At 34.0% G+C, this 24,564-nt stretch overlaps 2 protein-coding genes across 3 annotated transcripts; one reads left to right on the top strand and one right to left on the bottom strand.

Annotated features, from left to right (window-relative positions):
* The first annotated feature begins 1,796 nt into the window (after positions 1 to 1,796).
* Positions 1,797 to 4,636, top strand: LOC127119621 (putative pentatricopeptide repeat-containing protein At1g69350, mitochondrial). The gene has a single exon (XM_051049887.1). The coding sequence runs from the start codon at positions 2,031 to 2,033 to the stop codon at positions 4,518 to 4,520; it is 2,490 nt and encodes an 829-aa protein (XP_050905844.1). The 5' UTR covers positions 1,797 to 2,030; the 3' UTR covers positions 4,521 to 4,636.
* Positions 4,637 to 19,971: 15,335 nt separating this feature from the next.
* On the bottom strand, positions 19,972 to 24,347 carry LOC127119619 (uncharacterized). 2 transcript variants are annotated; one of them, XM_051049886.1, is made up of 5 exons: positions 24,135 to 24,347; positions 23,906 to 24,027; positions 23,236 to 23,465; positions 22,357 to 23,122; positions 19,972 to 22,202 (listed from the first exon to the last, which is right to left on the bottom strand). In XM_051049886.1, the coding sequence occupies exons 3-5, from the start codon at positions 23,461 to 23,463 to the stop codon at positions 20,158 to 20,160; spliced, it is 3,039 nt and encodes a 1,012-aa protein (XP_050905843.1). In that variant the 5' UTR covers positions 23,464 to 23,465; positions 23,906 to 24,027; positions 24,135 to 24,347; the 3' UTR covers positions 19,972 to 20,157. The 2 variants fall into 2 exon arrangements, with proteins under 2 accessions (XP_050905843.1, XP_050905842.1); XM_051049885.1 differs by having other exon boundaries at positions 23,906 to 24,346.
* Positions 24,348 to 24,564: the final 217 nt, after the last annotated feature.

Raw genomic sequence — 24,564 nt, 5'->3', positions numbered from 1 at the left:
ATCACTCAAGACTCGATTGAAGTAATAAATATCCCTTTCGACACCTTCATCGTCCTCTTGTGCTACCATGCTTCATGTAGTCAAGTTTGAATCATAAATATACAACCTCATGCACTTATTTCAAATGGGAGGAGAAAATATCGGATGGTTCATCAAGTACTCCTTTATTTCATCAAAAACCTTTTGATGTTCTTGTTATCACTGAAACTCTTCTTTTTTTAGGCGGAGTAACGATGCGAACACTCAATTCTCGCCACTAAGGTTTGAAATAAACCTCCTCAAAAAATTTATCTTTCCCAATAAAGATTGAAGCTCTTTCTTGGTCGAAGGAGGTTGAATCTCCATAATTGCTTTAGTCTTGTTCTGGTTTATCTGAATGCCCTTCTTGTGGACAACAAAACCAAGGAAATCTCCAGCCTGCACACAGAAAATACACTTAAGAGGGTTCATTTTTAGACCATACTTCCTCATTCTTTCAAATGATTGTCGAAGGTGGTCAAATTGATAATTTCCCAACGCAGACTTAATGACTATATCATCAATATATATTTGCATAAAAGTTTCGATATAATCATGAGTGCCTAAGGCTCCTGGACATCAAAGTGCCTTCTTTGGAACATCTTCATATGCAATAAAAAATTGGCTATAGCCAACATAACCATCAAGCATACTCAGATAATCGAAACCCGCCGCTGAGTCGACCAATATTTCAACGACATACATTAGGTATTCATCTTTTGGGGTTGCTGCATTCAGATCTCCGAAGTCAATGAAAATCCTCAATGTTCCGTTTTTCTTAATCACTGGAACAATATTTCTAAGCCATTCGACGTACCTTGTCGTCCTTATGAACTTTCTCTTTAGGAGTCTTTCGATCTCCTCTTTTATTTTGAACATAACCTCTGGTGCAAACCGTCTTGGCATTTGCTTGACCGATTTTTTCTCAGGCTTTATTGGTAGCTTTAGCTCCACCAAATCTCTGCTTAAACCTGACATTTCATTATAATCTCATACAAAATACTCTTTAAATTATCAAAGTAAATTAATTACCTCTAATCTTTGACTTGGGTCGATGTTGGCACTGATATATGTCGGCCTTCTATTAGTTCCTTCGGCCAAGTCGATTTCCTCCAATGGATCCTGCGGCTGCATCTTTGTTGCTGATGCGACAAGATCCTTTTCGAAGCCCAAAGTGTTTACTGGGAATTTTGGTAAACAAAAGAAGTTTGATTTTGCTTAAGGGATTAAACTCGAAAAGATCCCAAGACATATTGTGTGAAAATCATTGAAATAGATTTGACATCAAAATCGAATTTGAAGGAAACTTAGAAAAGATGATTGAAATTAAATTCAATGCAATAAATGACTTGAAAGTACTCTTAATTTCACTAAATCCAAAACCAATAAAATCCCTGATCGCTCTGATTGAAAATTCGACTAAAGTTGAAACTATTCCTCGACAAGTCAAATTCGTGGAGATGTCCATGACCATAACTGACCACTTTGATTTTGGTAATAAAACCAATATCATATGAGAAACTTATCACATCCTTATAATCAATGTTTGTGTCGAAAAACTAAGGTAACAACAAGATTAAAATTCCTTTTTTTTTTGTTTAAGTTAATTTCTAACCTTGCTTTTTAAATAATAATCTTTTGTTGTACTATAAGTTTAATGAAGATGCCAAATTTATTTTTCTTATCGATAGACTTTTAAAATTTTATTTCACATCCTTATATCATAGACATGTGATTTTAAATGAATACTAGTAGATATTACCAAAAAGAAAATGTAATTTTAATCAATATATAAATTATCATCTCAATCAAATGTAAATTCATTTCATCTTTTCCGTTCCCGCTAAGCTTTACCGATGACACTTTTCTTGCATAGTTGCTTCTTCTTGATGCCATCTGCGTTTGTGATTCCGTCAAACCTAGAATGTCTCACTGTCTCTTTCTCTTCAACCTTCTCACTCCAATTCCTCTTCACCATCTTCATCCATTAGCAACCCATACACAACACAGAGATGACACTTTACATGCCGTTATTCAGGTCATGTTCAACCTTAAGACAACTCACTCAGCTCCATTCCCATCTTGTAACAACCGGCCTTCACAATGACCCACTTGCCTCCACAAAGCTCATCGAGTCCTATTCCCAAATGGGTTCTCTGCAATCTTCAAGACTCGTTTTTTATGCATACCCATCTCCTGATTCCTTCATGTTTGGTGTTCTCGTCAAATGTTACCTTTGGAATCACTTGTTTGACCAAGTGCTTTCTCTTTACAATCATCACATTCATATGGGTTCTTCTCACCTCACTCAGAGTTGCAGTTTTTTGTATCCTTCTCTTATAAGGGCTGCTTCTGGTGTTGCTGACTTGGTTGTAGGAAGAAAGTTGCATGGGAAGATAGTTAAATCTGGGTTTAGTGAGGATCGTGTTATTGGAACTTCGTTGCTTGGAATGTATGGAGAATTATGTTGCTTAAGTGATGCGAAGAAGGTGTTTGATGAAATGTGTCAGAGAGATTTGGTTTCTTGGAGTTCTGTTGTTTCGTGTTATGTTGAGAATGGGATTTATAGAGAGGGATTGGGAATGTTTCGTTCGATGGTTTCTGAGGGGATTAGGCCTGACTCGGTTATGCTGCTTAGTATAGCTGAGGCTTGTGCTAAAATTGGTTGCTTGAGGTTGGCTAAATCAGTTCATGGATATGTGATCAGAGAAGGCATGATTGGTGATGGTAGTTTGAGTAATTCTCTTATTGTTATGTACAGTCAGTGTGGTTACTTGTGTAAAGCGAAACGGCTCTTTGAATCTCTCGTTGATCGAAGTACTTCTTGTTGGACTTCTATGATTTCGTCCTATAATCAAAATGAGTGCTTTGAAGAGGCAATAGGTGCTTTTATTAAGATGCAAGATTCAGAGGTAGAACTGAATGAAGTGACAATGATTAGTGTTCTGAATTCCTGCGCTAGATTAGGTTGGTTAAAAGAGGGAAAATCAGTTCATTGCTTTGTTTTGAGGAATGCAATGGATGCTGCTGATCTTGATCTTGGGCCTGCACTGATAGATTTCTATGCAGCATGCTGGAAAATAAGTAGTTGCGAAAAACTTCTTCGTTTAATAGGAAACAGCAACGTTGTATCGTGGAATACACTCATATCATTTTTTGCTCGCGAGGGTTTAAACAGTAAAGCCATGGTACTCTTTGCGCATATGGTGGCAAAGGGACTAATGCCAGACTCATATAGCTTAGCAAGTTCAATTTCAGCAAGTGCAAGTGCTGGTTTGATACAATTCGGACAACAGATACATGGTCATGTCATGAAAAGAGGCTTTGTCGACGAATTTGTTCAGAACTCTTTGATGGATATGTATTCAAAATGCGGCTTTGTGGATTCGGCATACACAATTTTTAACAAAATCAGGAAGAAAAGCATTGTGACATGGAACTGTATGATTTGTGGGTTTTCTCAGAATGGCATTTCATTAGAAGCACTCAACCTATTCGATGAGATGTATGGAAACTGCCTCGAGATTAACGAAGTAACCTTTTTAAGTGCAATTCAAGCTTGCTCCAATTTGGGTTATCTTGACAAGGGAAAATGGATTCACCATAAGATCATCGTAACCGGTAATCAAGATGATGTTTATATCAATACATCTTTGGTAGACATGTATGCGAAATGCGGAGACCTTCAAACAGCCCGACGAGTTTTTGATAGCATACTCGAGAAAAGTGTGGTGTCATGGAGTACCATGATTGCTGCTCATGGCATACACGGTCAAATAAACGCTGCTATCTCACTCTTCACTAAAATGATTAACTCACATATCAAACCAAACGAAGTAACCTTCATGAACATCTTATCCGCCTGCAGGCACGCCGGATCCGTCGAAGAAGGAAAACTTTATTTCAACTCTATGAGGGATTATGGCGTAGTGCCCAATCAAGAACACTTTGCCTCCATAGTCGACCTTCTAAGTCGTGCCGGTGATATCAACGGGGCATACAAAATAATTAAATCGATACAAATGCCAGTAGATGCTAGCATATGGGGAGCTTTGCTTAACGGATGCCGAATACACGGGAGGATGGACGTGATTGAGAAAATCGGTGAAGAACTCAGACGAATAAGCACAGATGATACAGGTTACTATACTTTGTTATCGAACATATACGCTGAAGGAGGAAAGTGGAATGAATCAAGAAAGGTGAGATCAAAGATGGAAGGATTGGGACTGAAGAAGGTACCTGGTTACAGTACAATTGAGATAGATAGGAAAATCTATAGATTTGGAGCTGGAGATACTTCTGAATGGCAAATGAAAGAAATTTGCATGTTTTTAGAAAATTTTCAAAGCTTGACACAGGAACAAGGATGTGATGTAGAATGCTATATGTATAATAATAATAATAGTACTAAGGCTGCAATATTGTTTGATGATTTTAGTTTTTATAACTTGCAGAGAGAAGCAAGCAATTGCATTGAGAATAAATCAGTTCTACTTTAGGATTATATTAATTTCTTAGGAAAATGTTATTTGAGGTTCCTTCCTTAAGGTTAAATAGGTCCCTTATATATGATATGTGGCATATGAAACCATAAATGTGCTATTTACATGATAGAGATGATATATAACATCAGGGTAAATAGGTCCTTAAAAAATGGGGGTCTCAAAACTTGGAGTTAAAAAATTACAATAAATAATAAGTAATATATACTTAAACATTTAATACTTTACATGCAGTAGCTGAGTGATTAAGGTTTTGTTGTTTGAATGAAAGGGTCTCTGTTCAATTTTTGTTAGGGTACATTTTAATTTTTTTTCTTTATTTTATATCTTCAATTATAAATAATTTTTTGATATATTTTTGTTAAAATTTATAATGGCCTCTCATGATTCATAATTGATTTCAAGTTAAATTTTGTTTTTGACTGGTTATATTTTTATTTTTATTTTATAAGTTTATAAAATTATTTTTATTTTATATCTCCACTTATAAATGATTTTTTTAATATAATCTTTTAAAATTAATAATGGATCATCAAGTCAAGCTTTTTTCTTGATGATTATTTATAATAACTTTTAAATTTTATTTCAATTTTTTAAATAAATTTTAATATTATTTATAATTAAATATTTAAAAATTCATCGTACGACCGTATCTTTAATATCATATTTTTATGATTAAATATAATTTATTATCATTTGTGAAAGTGAATCTTTAACAATTTCTTTTGTGCAACATTCTCTAACTTAATATATTGATTTGATTGCATCGATGTCAATATAAAATTCACATTTCCTTCCTCAATATGTTTTCACGTTTTCACATATCTATCTTCCTTTTAGCTCTTCATCGTCGAACCTTCGCCTCTCACGCGCCAACCACTGCACTGCGCCGCCGCCACCTCAATGACAACCACCACTCTTCCCTTTGAGCCCGACACAATGGTTTTCTCCCCTCTCTCTCTCTCTGGAGAATTATTTGTAAATTGAATACTAAATGGATCTAAGAATCCATAAATATCTGATTTATTTAATTCTATACAAACATGACGAATCTACCTAAATGGTTAAACAAAATTTAAAAAATAAACGAGGAATTAGTCTTGTACAAACACGATGAATGTACCATAATAAGATATTTAATCATATCCATATGTGCACTCCAATTGTGGTACCCCTACGTCCAACCACTATTGTTCAAACATAAAATCTCTTATATCTTTAGGATCAACATAGAAAACCTTTAGCTCTCGATCATGATCTAATTGAAGATGAATTAGTTCTTTCTTATCCATAACGTGATATACCAGTTGTCTAATTGAATCTTTAGAAGAAACTAATATCTCATTATGGATATCGGTATGGGCGATTAGACATTTTTCTCTTGTGCTTGCATCACCTACAATAACTCTTTCAGGAAATTGATCATTATCTTCATTTGGACATGGTTGGGTCTTACCACCTAATCTCCGCATCATAAAAATAACAACAACATAAAACAAATTCAACACAATATATCTCACATTTAAGATAAAACATTAAAATCTTATTTATCCATATAAAAAAAATTCACATACACCAACGAGCTCCTTCATCTCTTTCCTGCGAACCCCCCCCCCCCCCCCCCCCCCCCTTATATCCTAACGTAGCTTCCAACTTTATTGTACACCTCCTCTAAATCTTCCAACTCCTTCTTTTTCGATTCACGTTCACTTGCTAACTTCTTCTTAACAATCTTGTCCATATATTTCTTTTGCACATGTGTGGTTTTTCTTGATGTACTAAAGAATAATCTCATGTCGATGTCTTCTCCAACACCACGTACATGTCCACTATGCTTTTTTGTTCCGATTGCTTATACTAATATATCATGTCGTGATTGTAGAAAAAAAGAATCTTGATTAACCATATCAATCAATGAATCCTACACATCATGAATAAGGTATATTGTTACCAAAGAAATTTAAATTACACATAACAAATCATACGCACAATAAATCATAATTACAATTTTCTCAGCGACTTCTCATGAGACATCTTAAGTGAACTCTTAAGTTGGTCTTTGCATAGCCCTCTTCCACTTCTCATATCGTGATGGTGGAGATGGATTGCGATCACAATTCATGGAGTCCTCATCTCCCATTTGTTGTCTTTTTTCATTAATCAAATTTTCCTTAAGTTTTCTGTAACCCCCACGAGATAATCTATGAGTGTATTTGTTTTTTTTTGCCTTATTTAGTTTTCCTAATTCACTTTTAACCTGTTATAAATATAGTGAAAATATTAATTTTCATGGTTGTATGTATAAACCATAAGCATAAAAATATTAGAAAATAAGATTACTACTAACTAAGAAATCAACATAACTACGAGACTTCACAAAAAATTTCCAAACCTTATTGCCAATAAAATTATATTTCACAGTTGGATGCTCAAGACCAACCTTAGGATTTGTAATGTAGTCACATGTGAGTTGTGACTTAAAGTCTGTCCAACACTAACCAACATAAGTGATTCACTTTTTTTCATTTTATCATCAATAAACTCAAAAGTTGACTAAAGTTACATCAATAAGTATGTATTAGTAATTATAAAAAATACTATTGAACCATGTAAATTAAAAATAATACCTTAACTTCAGCCCATATGTGTTCTTTCATATTTTGTTATACTTGAGTCCAATCATCTATAAAAAATATTCACTTTGTTATGTCCAAGAAACACAACATAGCTCCTAAAAAGCGAAGAATTATCACCATAACATGTTCAAGTTACGATATTAATCTCGATCGACAATCTGTTACCAAAGTTGCAGACATTTGTTAATTTAGCCATCATTGTAGCACCTCTTTGTTTTATTTTCTTTTTTCCTTCTATAGTTTGATATTCATTTGTACGAGTTTCATTTGTATGATTTTCATTTGTACGAGTTTTATTTGTATGAGTTTCGTCACTAGATAAAGATCCCATTTATATTAAAAAACAAAAAAAGATTAAACCAATCTTGATAAAAACATACAACAATATAACAAATGTGTCTCATACACAACAACAACAAAACCAACAACAATAAAAAAAACAACATAAACAACAACTCTTTCATCTTCAACTAGAACCACTTGATCAAATCCAACTCTTTCATCTAACCATATATTACTATTTCCACAACCATGAATACAAATGTATCTCAGACATATTTAACAATAATAACATAAACTGTTGATACCATATCCCTTGGGTTTTGATGATAAAAAACTATTGAAAGAACAATTGGGTATTCTAATATTTGTTTAAGTCTGCAGGATTATAAGACTAAGAATAGATGAAGAGATGCTTGAGGATTCTGAATCTGGAGTTCAAACTCTAGCTTTAAAGATCACTTCTAAAGACTCTGGCTCTGATGAATAATCCTAACTCTGAAGAAAGTCAGCCTCTAGTCATCCATACTCTAAAGCTTCAGAAGCCAAGAAGTAGACTCTGAAGATATCTGCCTCTGAAGAGTGAAGTATGAAGAAAGTCAACCTCTAAAGCATATTCTCTTCAATCGAGGCAACTATGACAGACTTGGAAACCTTTTGCTCACGTGAACACCTAAGGAAAAATCTCTTCTTTGTTATCCAAGCTTCAACAGATAATTTCTCTTGTAGAAAGGTGCTTTCTTGATGTGTCCAATCAAGTACAAATCTAGCCCATTTTTTTGGTAAAATTCTTCAACGTCTTTTTCTTCTTCTCTATATAAGGAGTAGAAGACCTGAAGAAGAAGACTAATACAATACAATGCAATACAAGACTCTGAACATTGATATTTCAAAGAGAAGTTACTATGTTAAAAACAAGCTAGACTTAGAACATCTTAACATTGTGTATATTTTAGAAGTTCTTAAGTCTTAGAGTCTTTCTAAGTTGTATTTTGTCTACACCTCTAATTTTATATCAAATGTAATTGTTAGCTAAATATCTTAACAATTTGTTATAGAGTCAGAAATCTCTTGCTTTAGTGCTTGAGCGTTTGAAGTCTCTTGCTTGTATGCTTGAGCATAGATGTCTCTTACTTGAGGGTTTGATAATTGGAAGTCTCTTGCTTGTGTTATTAAGCATATAAGTCTCTTACTTGTGGGTTTGAGCATTAGAAGTCTCTTGCTTGGTGCTTGAGAATTTGTAATCAGTTTGGTTATAGTGGAAATACCTTGGAAGTACAAGGGGACTGGACTACCCTCAAGTTGTGAAAGGAACCAGGATAACTGCTTGTGTCTTTACTTTTACTTTCCTGGCTTATGTATTTATCATTCCATTGCTATCAACTTTGCAACTCTGAGTCAGATTCTGTTTTAGAATCTGATAAGAACTTTCAAAAGTTAACATAGTATCTTTGAGTCACACTTTGAACCAGGTGTTCAAAATCTTATTGAGATCCATCAGAAGCATAAAAGAAATAGTGAACGCAATTCAACCCCCATTCTTAGGTTTTTTCTCACCTTCAGTTGACATTAGAGCAAAGTCTATGTTAAACACTTAATAGTGGTGCAGAAAAGATCCTAAGAAAAATACATATTTTATCATGGTTGATTATGGAGTATCTGTTTCTGGTGGGGGGAACTCCTAATCCTTTTGGTATTGTTAATCGTGATTACAATACCTCTGATAAAAACAATTATATAACTAAACCTCCAACCTTCAGTGGAGACTCCACTGAGTTTGAATGGTGGAAGAGCAATATGTATACTCATATCATAAGTCTTGATGATTATTTGTAGAATATTTTGGAAGATGGCATTGATAGTCAAGTCAATGGAGTTAGAATGGTGTCTGATAGAAAATATCTCACACTTGCTCAGAAAAGAAATACATAAAATATCAGAGTTATAAGCATCTTGATTGATGTTATACCTTATCCATATTACATCAAAATCATTGATAAATCTAATTCTAAGACCATTTTTAAATCCCTATGTGCTACATATGAAGGGAATCAACAAGTTAAGGAAGCTAAGGTTAACCTTTTGGTTTAAAAATATGAGTTGTTCAAAATGAAGGAGGATGAAGACATCAAAACCATGTTTTCTAGGTTTCAAATTCTTGTATATGGACTTCAGGTTCTGAATAAGAGCTACACTACCTCTGATCATGTCAAAAATATGCTTAGGAGTCTTCCTGTTAAATATAGACCCAAGGTAACAACTATCCAGGAGGCTAATAACTTAAAATCATTAAGTCTTAAAAGTCTTATCAATAATCTCTAGAGTCATGAGATGGAGCTCAATGGATATGAACCTGTTAAGAAGTCAAAGTCCCTAGATTTGAAGTCTTCTACAAAATATGTAAAGGTCCGTAAAGTATGGAACTCTGAAGAATCTTCTCAATCCGAAGGCTCTGAAGGAGACTCAAATGATAAGAAAATGGCCTTTATCATTAAAAGATTTCAATACTTAGACAAGAAGAATAAAATATTTTATGGTAAAAGTATTCGCTTTAGAGGATCAAGTTCAAGAGGTAAGGATAATGATTAGAAGGTCTGCTTCAACTGCAAGAAGTCCGGTCACTTCATTACTGAATGTCTAGAGCTACAAAAGGATAAGTCAGAGAATGGAAGCTTCCAGAAGGACAACTTCTGAAACATATTCAAGAAGAGTCTCATGGAAAGATGGGATGAACTTAACAATGAAGAAGATTCTAAGAAATATGAAGAGTAAGTTAATCTAGCTTTGATGGCTCTTACATCTTCTGAAGCAAAAACTAACTCAGATTATGGTTCAGAATCTGAAGAGGATGAGGTATTTTCTAAACTGTCTCGTTCTAATTTGATTACCTTCATTCAAGATCTTATGAGTAGATTTCAGGAAAATGCCAAACACGTGAAAATTCTAACAAAGCAATATTATCTTTTGAAAGAAGAATTAAGATCTGTTCAAAATAAAAAATAAAGCTCTTTAGAAAGATCATATTGCTTCTGTTAAAGACGTGTCTGATAAAACTCTTAATGAGCATGAAATGGCTCTTCAAGAATTTATCTTAACTGGACTTAAAAGAATCAAACTTGCATCCATGATCTATGGTGTAAGTAGAAGCAGAGGAAAATGTCTTGGTTACTATCAAAAATATTTTAATCTAAGGACTGAGACCTTGATTAAACCACCAAATCATTATTATTCCAAATCTACTAAAAAAGGGTTAGAATTTTATTTTGTACCTGAATCTAACAATGCAAAGGTTCTGAACCAATCAGAATCTAAAACTGTTGAGTTAAGGGTTCTGAAGAAACCAAAACCTGAGACTTTAAAGTCAAAGGTTCTGAAGTCACCAGAACCTAAGACTCTGAAGTTAAATGTTATGAAGAAACCAGAACCTAAGGAATCAGGTCATAAAGTTCTGAAAGGTTCAGAACCTAAGGTCAAGGCTTATTCAAGACAACAAACTTATAAATCAAAAGTATTGAATGATTTTAAGCCTTTCCATATGAAAGAAAAGGTACAAAACAAGAGAAAACCTATCAGAACAAATCCTAAAGGACCCATAAGACTATGGGTACCTAAATATGAGATCATTTATGCTACATATATGCTTCAAGGGAGAAGCAAAGCAATAATCATGGTACCTGAGTAGTGGCTGCTCGCAACATATGACATGAGAAAGGCTTATGTTCTAAACCCTCACTCCGAAAGAGGGGGGAACTGTGGGATTTGGAGGAAACCAAATATGGAATATCATTAGTACACATACTATTGGTAACTCCTCTATCTCTATCAATAATGTATGGTTAGTAGATGGACTAAAACCTAACCTACTTAGCATAAGTCAATTTTGTGATAGTGGTTATGAAGTAGTATTTAATAAGAGCATTTGTACAATCATGAATGCATTTTGATAAATCTCTAGTGTTCAAGAGTAAGAGGATATGTTTATAAAATTAATTTTTCTAAATAGGCTGATCAGAAGGTACTTTGCCTCCTATCAATGAATGATGAAAATGGGGTATGTCACAGAAGGTTAGGTTAGACTAACTAGAGATTAATCTCCAAGCTTATCAATTTAAAACTTGTTAAGGGGCTTCCAGATCTTAATTATCATTCAAATGCTCTCTATAGAGAACGCCAAATAGGGAAAATTAACAATACCTCTTTTAAAACAATAAACTTTGTCTCTACCTCCAGACCCTTAGAATTGCTTCACATTGATTTGTTTCGTCATGTTAGTAATGCATCAATCAATGGGAGGAAATATGGACTTGTCATTGTTGATGACTTTAGTATATGGACTTTGGTCAAATTCCTTAGAACCAAGGATGAATTATATGATGTGTTTAATGTCTTCTACATACAAGTGCAAAATGAAAAGGAATAAAAAAATTTAAAAGTAAGGAGTGATCATAGAGGAGAATTTGAAAATGAGCCTTTCGAAAACTTTTGTAAAAAATATGGAATCCTCCATGAGTTCTTTTCTCCTAGTACTCCATAAAAAAATGGAGTTGTTAAGAGAAAGACCATATCCTTACAAGAAATGGTCAGAACCATGATTCATGAAAATAACTTACCTAAGTACTTGTGGGCAAAAGCTGTAAACACAACATATTATGTTCAGAACAGAATCTACATCAGACCCATTCTGAACAAAACCGCATATGAGCTTTTCAAAGGAAGAAAACCTAACATTTCTTATTTTCATAAGTTTGGATGTACGTGTTACATCTTAAACAATAAATTTTATATGGAGAAATTTGATGCTAAGGGTATCTTTTTAGGATATTGTGAACGCTCAAAAGCATACAAGGTGTATAACTCTGAAGCCAAAATGGTTGAAGAGTTTATACATATCAAATTTGATGACAAAGATCCTAACAATAAGATGCCAAAGCTAGTTGAAATTTTTTCAGAGTTTCATATATTAGAAGTCTGAAGCTGGTGGATCAGAAGCCATAATTCCTTTAGAAGATGATTTTTCATAAGCTAGAGGCTCAGAAGGTAGATGTTCAAAATCTGGTTGTACATAACTAAACCTAACTTATGAAACACATCTAGAGGAAGCTAGTTTTGAATAAGCTCCTTGTGATTCTCAAGAAGCTTGTCATTCCAAAAAGCCCTTTAAGTACAAGTTTTCTCATCCAGAAGAGTTCATAATTAGAAATAAAGATAGTCCTCTTAAAACACAATTTGCATTCAGAGAGGAGCATTCAATGATGAGACTTATATCCATGATATAAACAATTTCTATTGATGAAGCCATATCTGATGATGGATGGATTATAGCCATGCAAGAAGAATTGAACCAGTTTCAAAGGAATGATGTGTGGGATCTGGTACCCATAACTCATTAGAAGAACATCATTGGAACAAAATGGGTGTTTAGAAACAAGCTTAACGAGCAAGGATAAGTGGTAAGGAACAAAGCCAGATTGGTAGCTCAAGGCTACAGTAAGCAAGAAGGTATATATTTCTCTGAAACCTTTGCACTTGTTGAAAGGTTAGTGTCAATCAAATTACTTCTCTCCTATGCTATTAATCATGACATCATTTTATATCAAATGGATGTTAAGAGTGCATGTTTAAATAATGTCATTTGGGAATAAGTTTATGTAAAACAACCACTTGGGGTTTGGGGATTCAATCCATTCAGAACATGTTTTCAAACATAATAAGTCACTCTATAGACTTAAACAGGCTCCTAGAGCCTGGCATGAGAGATTGAGTAACTTCCTCTTAGAAAATGATTTCCAAAAATGGCAAGTTGATACCGCACTCTTCAGAAAAACATTGAAAAATGACATCTTAATTGTCCAAGTGTATGTTGATGATATTGTTTTTGGTTCTACTAATGATACCCTTTTCAAGGAGTTTTCGAAGACAATGCATGTTGAATTTGAGATGAGCATGATGGGGGAATTGAAGTTCTTCCTTGGATTTCAAATCAACCAAAGCAAAGATGTAGTCTATGTTCATCAGTCAAAGTATACAAAAGAGCTTCTGAAGAAGTTCAAGCTTGAAGATTACAAAGTCATGAACACTCCTATGCATCCAAAATGCAATCTGAACAAAGAAGAAGAAAGATCCAAAGTATGTCAGAAGCTGTATAGAGGTATGATTAGTTCCTTACTCTACTTAATAGCTTCTAGGCCAACTATTTTATTCAGTGTGCGTATGTGTGCAAGATTCCAATCAGATCCTAGGGAGACTCACTTAATTGTTATTAAGAGGATCTTTACGTATCTGAAGGGAACAACTAATTTAGGGTTGCTTTATAAAAAATCTCTAGATTACAAGGTAGTTGGATTCTATGATGCTGACTATGTTATGGATAGAATTGAGAGGAAATCCACTATTGGAAACTGTCAATTCATAGGTAAAAACATAATATCTTGGGCTAGTAAAAGACAAACAATTATTACTTTGTCCACAACAGAAGCAGAATACATCTCAGCTGCTAAGTGCTTTACATAACTCCTCTGGATGAAATATTAGTTGGAAGACTATCAGATTAGTGGAAACAGTATTCCCATCTTCTATAATAATACTGCTGCCATCTATTTAACAAAAAATCTAGTACAACATTCTAGAACCAAGCACATTAAAATAAAACATTATTTTATTAGAGATTATGTTTAGAAAGGTGTAATAGATATACAATTCATTGATACATATCATCAATGGGTTGATATATTTACCAAGCCTCTCACAATTGAAAGATTTGACTTCATTAAAAAGAATCTGGACCTGCATTTTATGAAAGATTAATGCTTGCTTCTGAATGAATGATCAGATTCTAATGATGATCAGAAACTACTATGATCAGAAGCTCTGAACCAGCCTCTAATGTGTAGTAGTCTCTGAAGTATCCCAGGCTCTGATGCTCAGAATTTGGTTGGTTGTTTTTGAAGGCATATAAGTGGCTTTTCTGTTACAGCTATCTTTTCTATCTTCTGTCCACTTATGTGTTACAAATCTGAAAAGCCTCTAACTTGGTATTATATTTGTTAAGATTTCTGGTTCTATTATGCTCTATCATTGAGTTATATTAACTGTGGGATTTTTTTGTCTGGTAAGATAAAGGCATGTTTTGACAATCTCCTTGGACATCAGTTAGTTTAAATATGTGTAAATCATTTTTATAAAAAATTCTGCGCACACATGACTTTGGTGGTTGAAAAGAAATTCAAACAAAGTTATGGAACAAAGATAAGGTTTAGATGATTATGAAAACAAAAGAGAAATACAACAGGCTACTCATTCTTATAAATTACCCAACCCTCCTGACATGAGGAAGTTCTTCCAATCCTCATCCCACTCATTATCAGACATCTCAATAATTTCCTTCTTGAGTTTCTTCTTGGAGTTCTTCATCTTTGTCTATGATGTTCTTCCAACCCTAGTTGCTCCAGCAGAAGTTCCAACACCTTTGGATGAGTTGATTTGATCATCTTTCTGGACCTTCAAAGCCTTCTTCACCTCTTCTAAGGAACCACCCTTACTGCTCTTAGCTGATTTACTCATTCTGATCAAATGAATAGTTTAATGAAAGAAGGAGGAATGGATTTTCTGCTTGTTCTAAACTAGCTTTTATAGAGAAAATAGGAGTAAGTGAAATTCATATGGTTTTATGTGCACCATGGGAATCAAGAGATAGATACATTCTTTGTCACCAGACTCCCTTTCCAAGGTTTGACTGCTATATCTCATAGGCCAAGATACATGATGGAATATCTCATGAACTGTTGAACCTTTTTTTTTCCAACCATTCAAGTCATTTTCTCTTTTGTTATCACGTTTTGTACTGATGTCAAGGGGAGAACAAAACTAGATTATTAATTTTTTTTACTCAGACTTGATTGTTTCCATATATTTTTTTCTTCAGACTCTTTTCTTTCTCTAAAATTACTTTTTGTTGATGACAAAAAGGGGAGAGATGAAAGAGTATTTAAGCACCTGAATCTGATGATTATTCTTACTGTTGCCTAATCTCTGAAGATTAATGATATTGTGCTTTTAAAGGAATTTAATTAACCTATATAGGACTTAGGGGGAGCTTACAAATCTCACCCTCTGGACTATCAGACTCAAGAGGAGCTTACAAACCTCAGACCCTGAAGTCAACATGTTAATTAAATTGACAACCATTATTCTTAAATACTTATATTTGTCATCATCAGAAAAGGAGAAATTGTTAGGACAAAATTGGTTGATACCATATTCCTTGGATTTTGATGATAACAAAATATATAAATAACAATTGTGTATTCTAACATTTGTTCAAGTATGCAGGATTATAAGACTAAGAACAAATGATGAGATGCTTGAGGATTCTGAATTCGGAGTTCAGACTCTGGCTCTAAAGATCACTTCTAAAGACTCTGGCTCTGATGGAAGATCCAAACTATGAAGAAGTCAAATCTAAAGAAAGTCACCCTTTGGTGATCCAGACTCTAAATTCAGAAGCCAAGAAGTGGACTTTGAAGAGATCAGCTTTTGAAGAGTGAAGTTGTAAAAAAGTCAACCTCTAAAGCATATTATTTTCAATCGAGGCAACTCTGACAGGCTCAGAGACCTTTTGCTCTCGTGAAGACTTAAGGAAAAATATCTACTTTGTTGTTTGAACTTCAATGGATAATTCCTCTTGCAGAAAAATGCTTTCTTGATGTGTCCAAGCAAGTACAAAGCGAGCCATTCTTTTTGGTGAAAAACTTCAACGTCTCTTTTCTTCCTCTTTATATAAGGAGCAGAAGACCTGAAGAAGAAAACCAATATAATACACTGCAATACAAGGCTCTGAACCTTGACATTTGAAAGAGAAGTTACTCAGTTAAAAACAAGTTAGACTTAGAACATCTTAACATTGTGTATATTTTAGAAGTTCTTAACTATTCGAGTCTTTATAATTTATATTATGTCTAAACCCCCCTCTGGTTGTATATCAAGTGTAGTTGTCACACAAATCTCTTAACAGTTTGATATAGAGTCATAAGTCTCTTCCTTTAGTGCTTGAGCATTTGAAGTCTCTTGCATGTATGCTTGAGCATAGAAGTCTCTTACTTGAGGGTTTGAGCATTGAAAGTCTCTTATTTGTGTTCTTGATTATAAAAGTCTCTTACTTTTGGGTTTGAGCATTGAAAGTCTCTTGATTGGTGCTTGGGAATTTGTAATCAATTTGGTTATAGTGAAAATCCCTTGGAAGTACAAGGGGACTGGATTACTCTCAAGTTCTAAGAGGAACTAGAATAACTGCTTGTGTCTTTGCTTTTACTTTCCTTGCTTCAGTATTTATCATTCCGCTGCTATTAACTTTGCAACTTTGAGTCAGATTCTGTTTCAGAATCTGATAAAGACTTTCAGAAGCTAACATAGTATCTTTGAGTCATACTCTGAAGCAAGTGTTCAGAATCTGATTGAGATCCATCAGAAGCAGAAAAGAAAAAAACTTAGAAAAGAAATAGTGAACATAATTCAACCCCCCTTCTTGTAGTTTTTCTTACCTTCATAAACAACAATAACAACAACAACTATTTCATCTTCAACTATAACCACTTGATCAAATTTAACTCTTTCATTTAACCCTATAATACTATTTCCATATATAATCATGAATACAAATGTGTCTAATACACATTCAACAACAACAACATAAAAAAACATAAAAAAACAACAACATAAATATTCAAGAACAACAGCATCAACACATAAGCACAAACAACAAGAACATAAAAATTCAATTCAACAACATAAACATAAGCAACAAGAACATACAAATTCAACATAAACAACAACAACATAAATATAAACAACAAGAACATTAAATATCGATATTTTACTGTATATGCATGGTGACAAGTTTACATACCGGAAACGTGATGAATAAGTAAAAGAGCTAAATATTATGAGTATTGTCCTCCTTTCTTGTAAGATTCTTCGTCTTCCTCCTCTGTGTTTCCTGCATTTTTTCGTTGCTTTGCACGATAAGCCAAGAACGATAGTGATGACATTTTTTCCATGTTAAGCCAAGAACGACAATGATGACTTTGTATGTTAATCCAAGAACGGTGTGTGTGTGTTTCGTTTCGTTAATGGAGATGAAAATATGATTAGGACTCAAATGGTTTCTCGGTGCTGAATGTGTTGGGGTTCAAATGGTTTCTTAAGGATGAAATGAAAAAAAATGACAATTGAATAGACAAGTTAAGGTGTGTTTCTTGTTTCTGAACAAATTATTTCACCATAGTTGATTAAACTAGCCGTGGTAATATATGATTTATTTAATTAAATTTTATAAAAAGTGTCAATTTTTATCCATTTAAAAATTTAAAAATAAAAGAGAAAATATATCACAACGGTTGGTTTAAACAACTATAATGACATCTGAAATATTTTTAGATTAAAAATAAATAAAAAAGAATCGAGGCACTATAAAAAAAAGTAAATGATATCACCGTAGTTGATATAATAAACCGTAGTAAAATCACATTTATATTTAATTTAAAATAAATAAAAAAAGAAAGACGTTAATATAAAAGAAATCATAAATTTGATGGCGCTAAAATTTTTAAGAACTTTCACCACAACTTCTCTATCTAACCCTAGTAATATCTAATCGTAGTAATACGTAAACTAAAAATGATGATTTTAGAGATGTCACAACGGTTCTTGAAGAGCCGTGGTAAGATGAACGTTGGTGTATATATTATTTGTAGTATTGAGGATCTATTTTTTAAAAATGATTTTAATGAAAATAATTCTTAAATAAACAAAAAGTTTTTTATTTTATTTTTTATAGATTAAAAAATTAATTTGATATGTAGTAACATAAATACACATTATTTATAGGCAGAATATAGTTAAAATCAAATATATATTTTTTAAAATATTTCTCAAAACTATTTTTTTATAAAAAATAACGTAAAATAAATTTAAACTTAAATGATTTTTTTTGGAATTTTAATATTAAAAAAGACTTATAATTAAAAAGAAAAAAATACTTAAAAGAATATATAACAAAAAATTATTTAAATTAATTTTTCATTGTTAAAAAAAATCTTTGGAAGCTTTTTAACTAATTTAACTAAAACATATAATGCTAAAAAATCTTCTTTTAAAAAATAATAATAGAATCAGTTTTAAATTTAAAGTATCAAAAACTCACTTTTCGTAATAAAAAACTATGTAGATAATCTTTAAAATTTAACTCAGCTGCTAATTTTAGTATTAAATTGAATATTCTACGGTATTCCGATTTCAAACTATGTATCTTCCACACTTTGTGTATGCGTATGAATTTATAAATTTGACAAATTTTTCTACAAATAAAGAAGAAAACAAGTAAGTGTCATTCTCTAAAGTACTTACAAGTTAGTGGCAATTCTCTGTTATGGTAATAAAGTAGTTGAGAGTTACTGTCATTTCTCTTCCCTTTCTAGCATCTTTTTTCCAAAACTTCCATTTTTTTAACCTAAAAAATAAATACATTTCCCTTCCTTTATAAACAATTAAAATAATATTACCATTTTTATTTCAAAAGGTACAACACAACAAGTTCCTTTTCCGTGATATTAATTTTTTTAAATTAATTGTACCGTTTCACTCTATAAAAATAAAGATTAAACAAAAACACGTCACCATCAACTTTCTAATGCCTTTGTTGTGACCTCAATAAATCTCTTATAAAATGACACAACTTAATTAGTTGGTAATCGATAACATTTTTGTTTTATCCGCACTTTTATATGAAATTGATCAAAATTTTAAGACGGTATTCTTTAACGTGTTTGTCTCGCCCGTCTTATTTTTATGCGGGACGGAACAAGATTTTGGATCCGTATTCTCAAATATCTCAGCCCCACTCTTTTCCATTTTTTTCTCCAAATTTTTGCCACAGATAATAATTGAATAAATAATCAATATAATAGTATAATAGTAATAACTATAGACTTTTAGTCTTTGCGTATATGACAAAAGTTCCTATAGTCACTTTCATATAAATATTTGCCACTCTTATCTAACTAACATTTAATACTTATAGCTAATAAATCAATTTAAATATGCAACATCTAATCTAATTTATTCATAGGTGAAATTATAACTACTGAAAAATATTATTTATAAAAAAATGATGAATTATCAGTAAATTAAAAATAATGACATTGGAGTAACATGTGCACATTCTGCAAATACTAATAAATTTCGGAATCTTGTCATTTTTACTTTTTCCTTGTTTGTATTGACCATGTGAACAAATCTGATATGCAGCAGGTCAGAAAATGAATCAGTCAAGACCATACCCTTTTCATTCTATTTTCTGAATTAAAGAGAAAAGAAAAGTAAAAGAAGAAAACAGAACCATTTTCAGTCTTCCAAAAAGTAGCACTTCAATTTATCTTTGGTTTATTGATTCTTCATATTATATTTGTTACTCTTATGAACTCTCACTAATGTACAACTCTTGAGATTAGATTAATTACTAAAAATCCAACAAAGTGTGATAGCACCAAATAGAGAGCACTGGTATATAATATATCTCAACGGTTCTATAAATATAAAATCTGAAAAAATCATGCAACATTATTAAAAATTCAGGTTGAAGAAATTTACAAGAGAAATCGCGCCATGCGGAACTAACAATGCTTGCTTCTATAAATCCTCATAAAAATTTAAGCCTCTTTTGATGATTATGCTATTGGAATCAATGCATGATTACCAGTCGGCGGACACCTTTGTCTGCGAGGCCTTCGAGTTGTCTTGCCCCAACCTGTTAGGCTCCTTTCCTCCAACGCCACTTCAATGTTATTGAGCTCCTGCATCAGTGGTGTGCTGGTGTCGTTGGTGGTCACAGGCGGCGGCGAGGGAGAGGGAGAGGGAGAAGGGGTAACCTGCACTTGTCGCCTTGGCCTCCCCCTCTTCCTTGACGAGGTTCTCCTAGTTAGTCCTGATTGCCATGAATGACCGGTTGCTTTCATAATCCCTCCAAATGTCTGAATATCTTCTGTTACTTCATTCCTTGATAGAGATACGAGGCCCGGAAGGATGTCCCTTTGGAAGTCTCGCTTCTGTCTCCCTCTCCTTGCAGGCCCTCTTCGCGTCCGAGTAGGTAAAGTACTTGGTGTTTCTTCCACTTTGAAGTTTTCCGGAACGAGAGGCTTCGGCATGTAGTCTTCTTCTTTGGTCTCCTCAAGTTTTAATGTCATGTATTCAAAATAATCCAATTCTTCATCGTCCTCTTTGTCCTTTCCTCTTGAATCATCGCACTTGCTCTTGAGGTTACCTTCACACAAGGAAACTACATCCGCAAACCAACTCAACGGATCCACCGATTGATTTTCCGATGGATTGTTGATCACAGGATCCACTTGGTCGTGGGAAAGTGATGAAAGGACAACAATTGCTTCTGCCGCATTTCTCATAAGTTCTTCCGGTGGCTGTTCAACAGCGTCTTTTGGAACTTGCGGTGATGCTAGAGAAGTTTCGAGTTTGTTTTCTTCCGGAGCGAGATCTTCCTCTGACTCAGGAACAGCGGGGGCTTCCAAATCTATCGCTGCCTTCATATTTGTTTTGGAACTTGGAAGAGTTGTGTATGATTCTTCATCCTCAGTCATACTGAAGTTCAGATCAATTTGATTTCTAGAGTCTGCTTCCGCCGTAGGAGATCTTGTCTTGCTAACGACAGATTCGGTGAATCCTTCTTTCTCAAACTCGAGATCATTAGCGTCACAAGGCAGGTTGATATCAAGCATCCGGATTTTGTGCTTACTTTCCATTGCTTTTGCATCGGACATTGTAGGAATCGACACTGAGGGAGAAGTGATTGAAGACAACTCCTTCTTCAGAGAACTACGAGGCATATCAAATATTGGAACACCGAGAATTTTCTTATTACTAGAGCTTTCACTTAATTCAATCCTCCTTTGATCAAGAGTATTACAGCACGAAACCGAAGTTACACCGTGTGTAACCTTTCCGGTTTCACCTTTCATGGACAATGAAGCAGTCTGAGGAAAACTTGTCTCTCCTGCAGTAATGGAGCTTCTATCAGTGTTTCGTGCTTCATTCTTACGAGCGTTCTTCGCTCTAAGCCATGACAACGCGTCTCCCTCCATTATCCCAACATTTGACTGAGGAACTAAGTTATTATTGTTCGAACCATTAGAAAGAATCGCATTCAAGTCAATGCCTTTTCCAAAATTCTTGTCATTATTATGATTCGGGTAGTCATAACTAATGGAAGACATGTTCATTGATGGTTCCTTGGATACGGATCCGTTCCGTAACGGTGCATCACATGGAATACTTGGATTAGGCTTGGAATTTGTATTTAGATGCCAAAACTCTTCCAAATTCCTATCGATGGAGCCGGATGCATTTGGACACGGAGGCGTCTTAACCGACACCAACTTCTGGTTTAGGCTGCAACTCGCCTTTCCCCAAGAAGCAGCAGAATGAGACCAAGACTTCGATAAATCATAGGAAGGAGCAAATGGAATATTACCAGGTCTATATAAAGGTAAAACAGACTCGGGGTGGTTATTTACGAAGTATTCGTGATTTCTTTCACTAACAGTCTTTTCCCTCCACGTATCAGCCTTGCTTCGACCGTCAAAATAATTGGATGCCGGTTCACGAGCTTTGCTGTATGTGTGCTGCATTGTTTGAGAAGATAAAAGTGACTTCTCCGGTTTGAAGACATTCAACACAGGCTGTAGGTTACTTTTCGCATACCCTGTCGACATAAGAAACAGTATTTTCATGACATAAATTTTATCAGGTGTAAAAGTTAAAAACATACCCGACAGTCAGTGATGAAATCGAATATGTCTAAGTTAAAAACAGCTTATTTTCAGGGGAAAAAATCGAAGCAACTCGATAAGACTAACCTGCTTCAGCTACTGATGAAATTCCCCTTTTTTCATTCCCATTATTCTCCAAATGTCCATCATTTCGAGCCCAACTTTCAGTCCCACGGCTCGAGTTTAGTAAATGTTCTCTAGACAAACCAAAAAACTGCATCTTTTGTTTGGCACCGGCAGTGAGATCCAAGCATTCAGTTGCGGAAACTGAATTACTCGGAACACGAACATAAGGAGAATCATATGTTTCATCCGCCTGAGCTGGTTCGTTTAAGTCAGCCAAACCATTTCTTCTAATCGAAGACTTCTCAGACCTTGAAGTGTCCCGGCAACAAACCTTCCCGCCATCATCCTCCTTTCCAATTTTACAACTTTTATCAGCAAGAAAAAACGTTGAATCACTAGTCTTCTCATCGCTGAGCTTTTCATCACTTTCGTCAGAATCGACATTCTCGTCAGCAGGGAGCGAAAGGTCAAACGTTTTTCTTCTCACCTTTGACGGTCTAGTGGACTCGATCACACCAACATCCGGGGATGGAAACGGACAAGCTTGATTGCCTCTTCCTTGAATAGAACCTAAAGGAGAATGAACACCTGCAGCACCTGAAACAGATGGTTTAGCATAAGCTGAATTTCCCACAGGAAAGCCAGAAACATGCCATTTCCTTCCATCCTCCGTTGTTACTTGAGAAAACGAAGCCTCGGCAGGTATCTGATTTCTGTGTAACTCCTTCCTATCGAAATCATTCATCAAATCTCTTTGTATTCTGTATAAGCGGTGGAGTTCATAAACCTGCTTGACAATGACAATAAAAGCGCTTATTACATAAATGCTTATTATGCATAACCTTTTTCTACAACAAAAGATAAAATGAAAGCTAGAAACTACTACTATAAGCAACAAACCTGATTCTTAAATACCGCCTCGTGTTCAAGCATCATCCGCTTCACAACATCCTTATCATGCACAGAACATGCATCGGAGGCGACACTTGGAAGATAATTTTCATAACACTTCCCGTTTATCGGTGTTTTATCTCTGTAAAACAACGGCCAACCACAGCTACTGGATTCCTCATTAAGATCTCTCATCATCGAGTAATATCCCGGCAGATTCTGAACCTTGGTTCCCATTTCTGATACACAATCATAAAAGTGACTTATGAATTCATGTCAGTTATAAGCATATCTGCTAAATCACTTTCAAGCAGACAAAGTTTCCGATTATCGAAATTTTTTATGAAGAGTTAATGCATTTCAAAAGTACACATATCAATATCAATATCAATGAAATTTAAAATATCTCTTGAATAGTTGAACCGTTTGAAAACAAAAACACCATAAATTCAGCCGCAATATTAGGGAAGTGAATTCTTAGTGAAACAAACCTTAAAGAACACAAACAAAGGAACCAACCGGTCATAAAATATAATCAAACAGATCTAGTAAAACAATTGTCTAAACCAACACAAACACAAATGTTAAGAATCATTTGAAATACTAAAATTAAACACCACAACAGTCCTTGAACAAAAATAATAATAATTTTGAGAGAGTGATTAATAAGTAAAATTACCTCAAAGCCACATCTTGTTAACAGTTGATTCTAAAGAATCTGTGACATGGATTCTACCATTGAAGACAATAGCAGCAACAGCATGAGAAGCAAAAAGGAATTCAGGGGCTTTTAGATTCCCACTATTTAAAACCAAAAAAAGGTAACTAACACTAAAAAACAAAAATAAATTTTATTATAAAAATAAAAATAATAAGAGAAATAAACAAAGTGGGTGTTGTTGGAAGACCATTGAAGAAGCTTAGATCGTCATCAAGTTCAAGAAAAATAGAAGATTTCGATCTACTGGGCCAGCCACACTTGTTTTGTTTCTCTCTCTATATCTCTCTCAACAACAAGAAAAAACACAGGAAGAAAATTTTAGAGAGAGAAAGAGAAAGAAAGAGAGAGATCCGAGATAAGAAATCTTAACACAAACGACCTTATAAAAACAGTGACATGAAATTTGTCAACATCCGGTCTCTTTTTATTCTCTGCTTTTCTATCACTTCTCTCTCTTCTTTTCTTTACCATTTATATATATATACACACTATTTTTATTTTTATATCACTCAACAAAAACAAATATATTTAGATTCTCTCCACCTTCTTTGCTTTTCGCTCATGATTTCAGTTTTTCAAATACTTTTTTGATAACATCATAATTATTATCAATAAAA

The sequence above is a fragment of the Lathyrus oleraceus genome, chromosome 2 (genome assembly GCF_024323335.1).
Source record: "Lathyrus oleraceus cultivar Zhongwan6 chromosome 2, CAAS_Psat_ZW6_1.0, whole genome shotgun sequence".
In the NCBI taxonomy this organism is placed as follows: Eukaryota; Viridiplantae; Streptophyta; class Magnoliopsida; order Fabales; family Fabaceae; genus Lathyrus; species Lathyrus oleraceus.
Note: the sequence above shows the minus strand (reverse complement) of the source record. Positions and strands in the feature narration are given on the sequence as shown.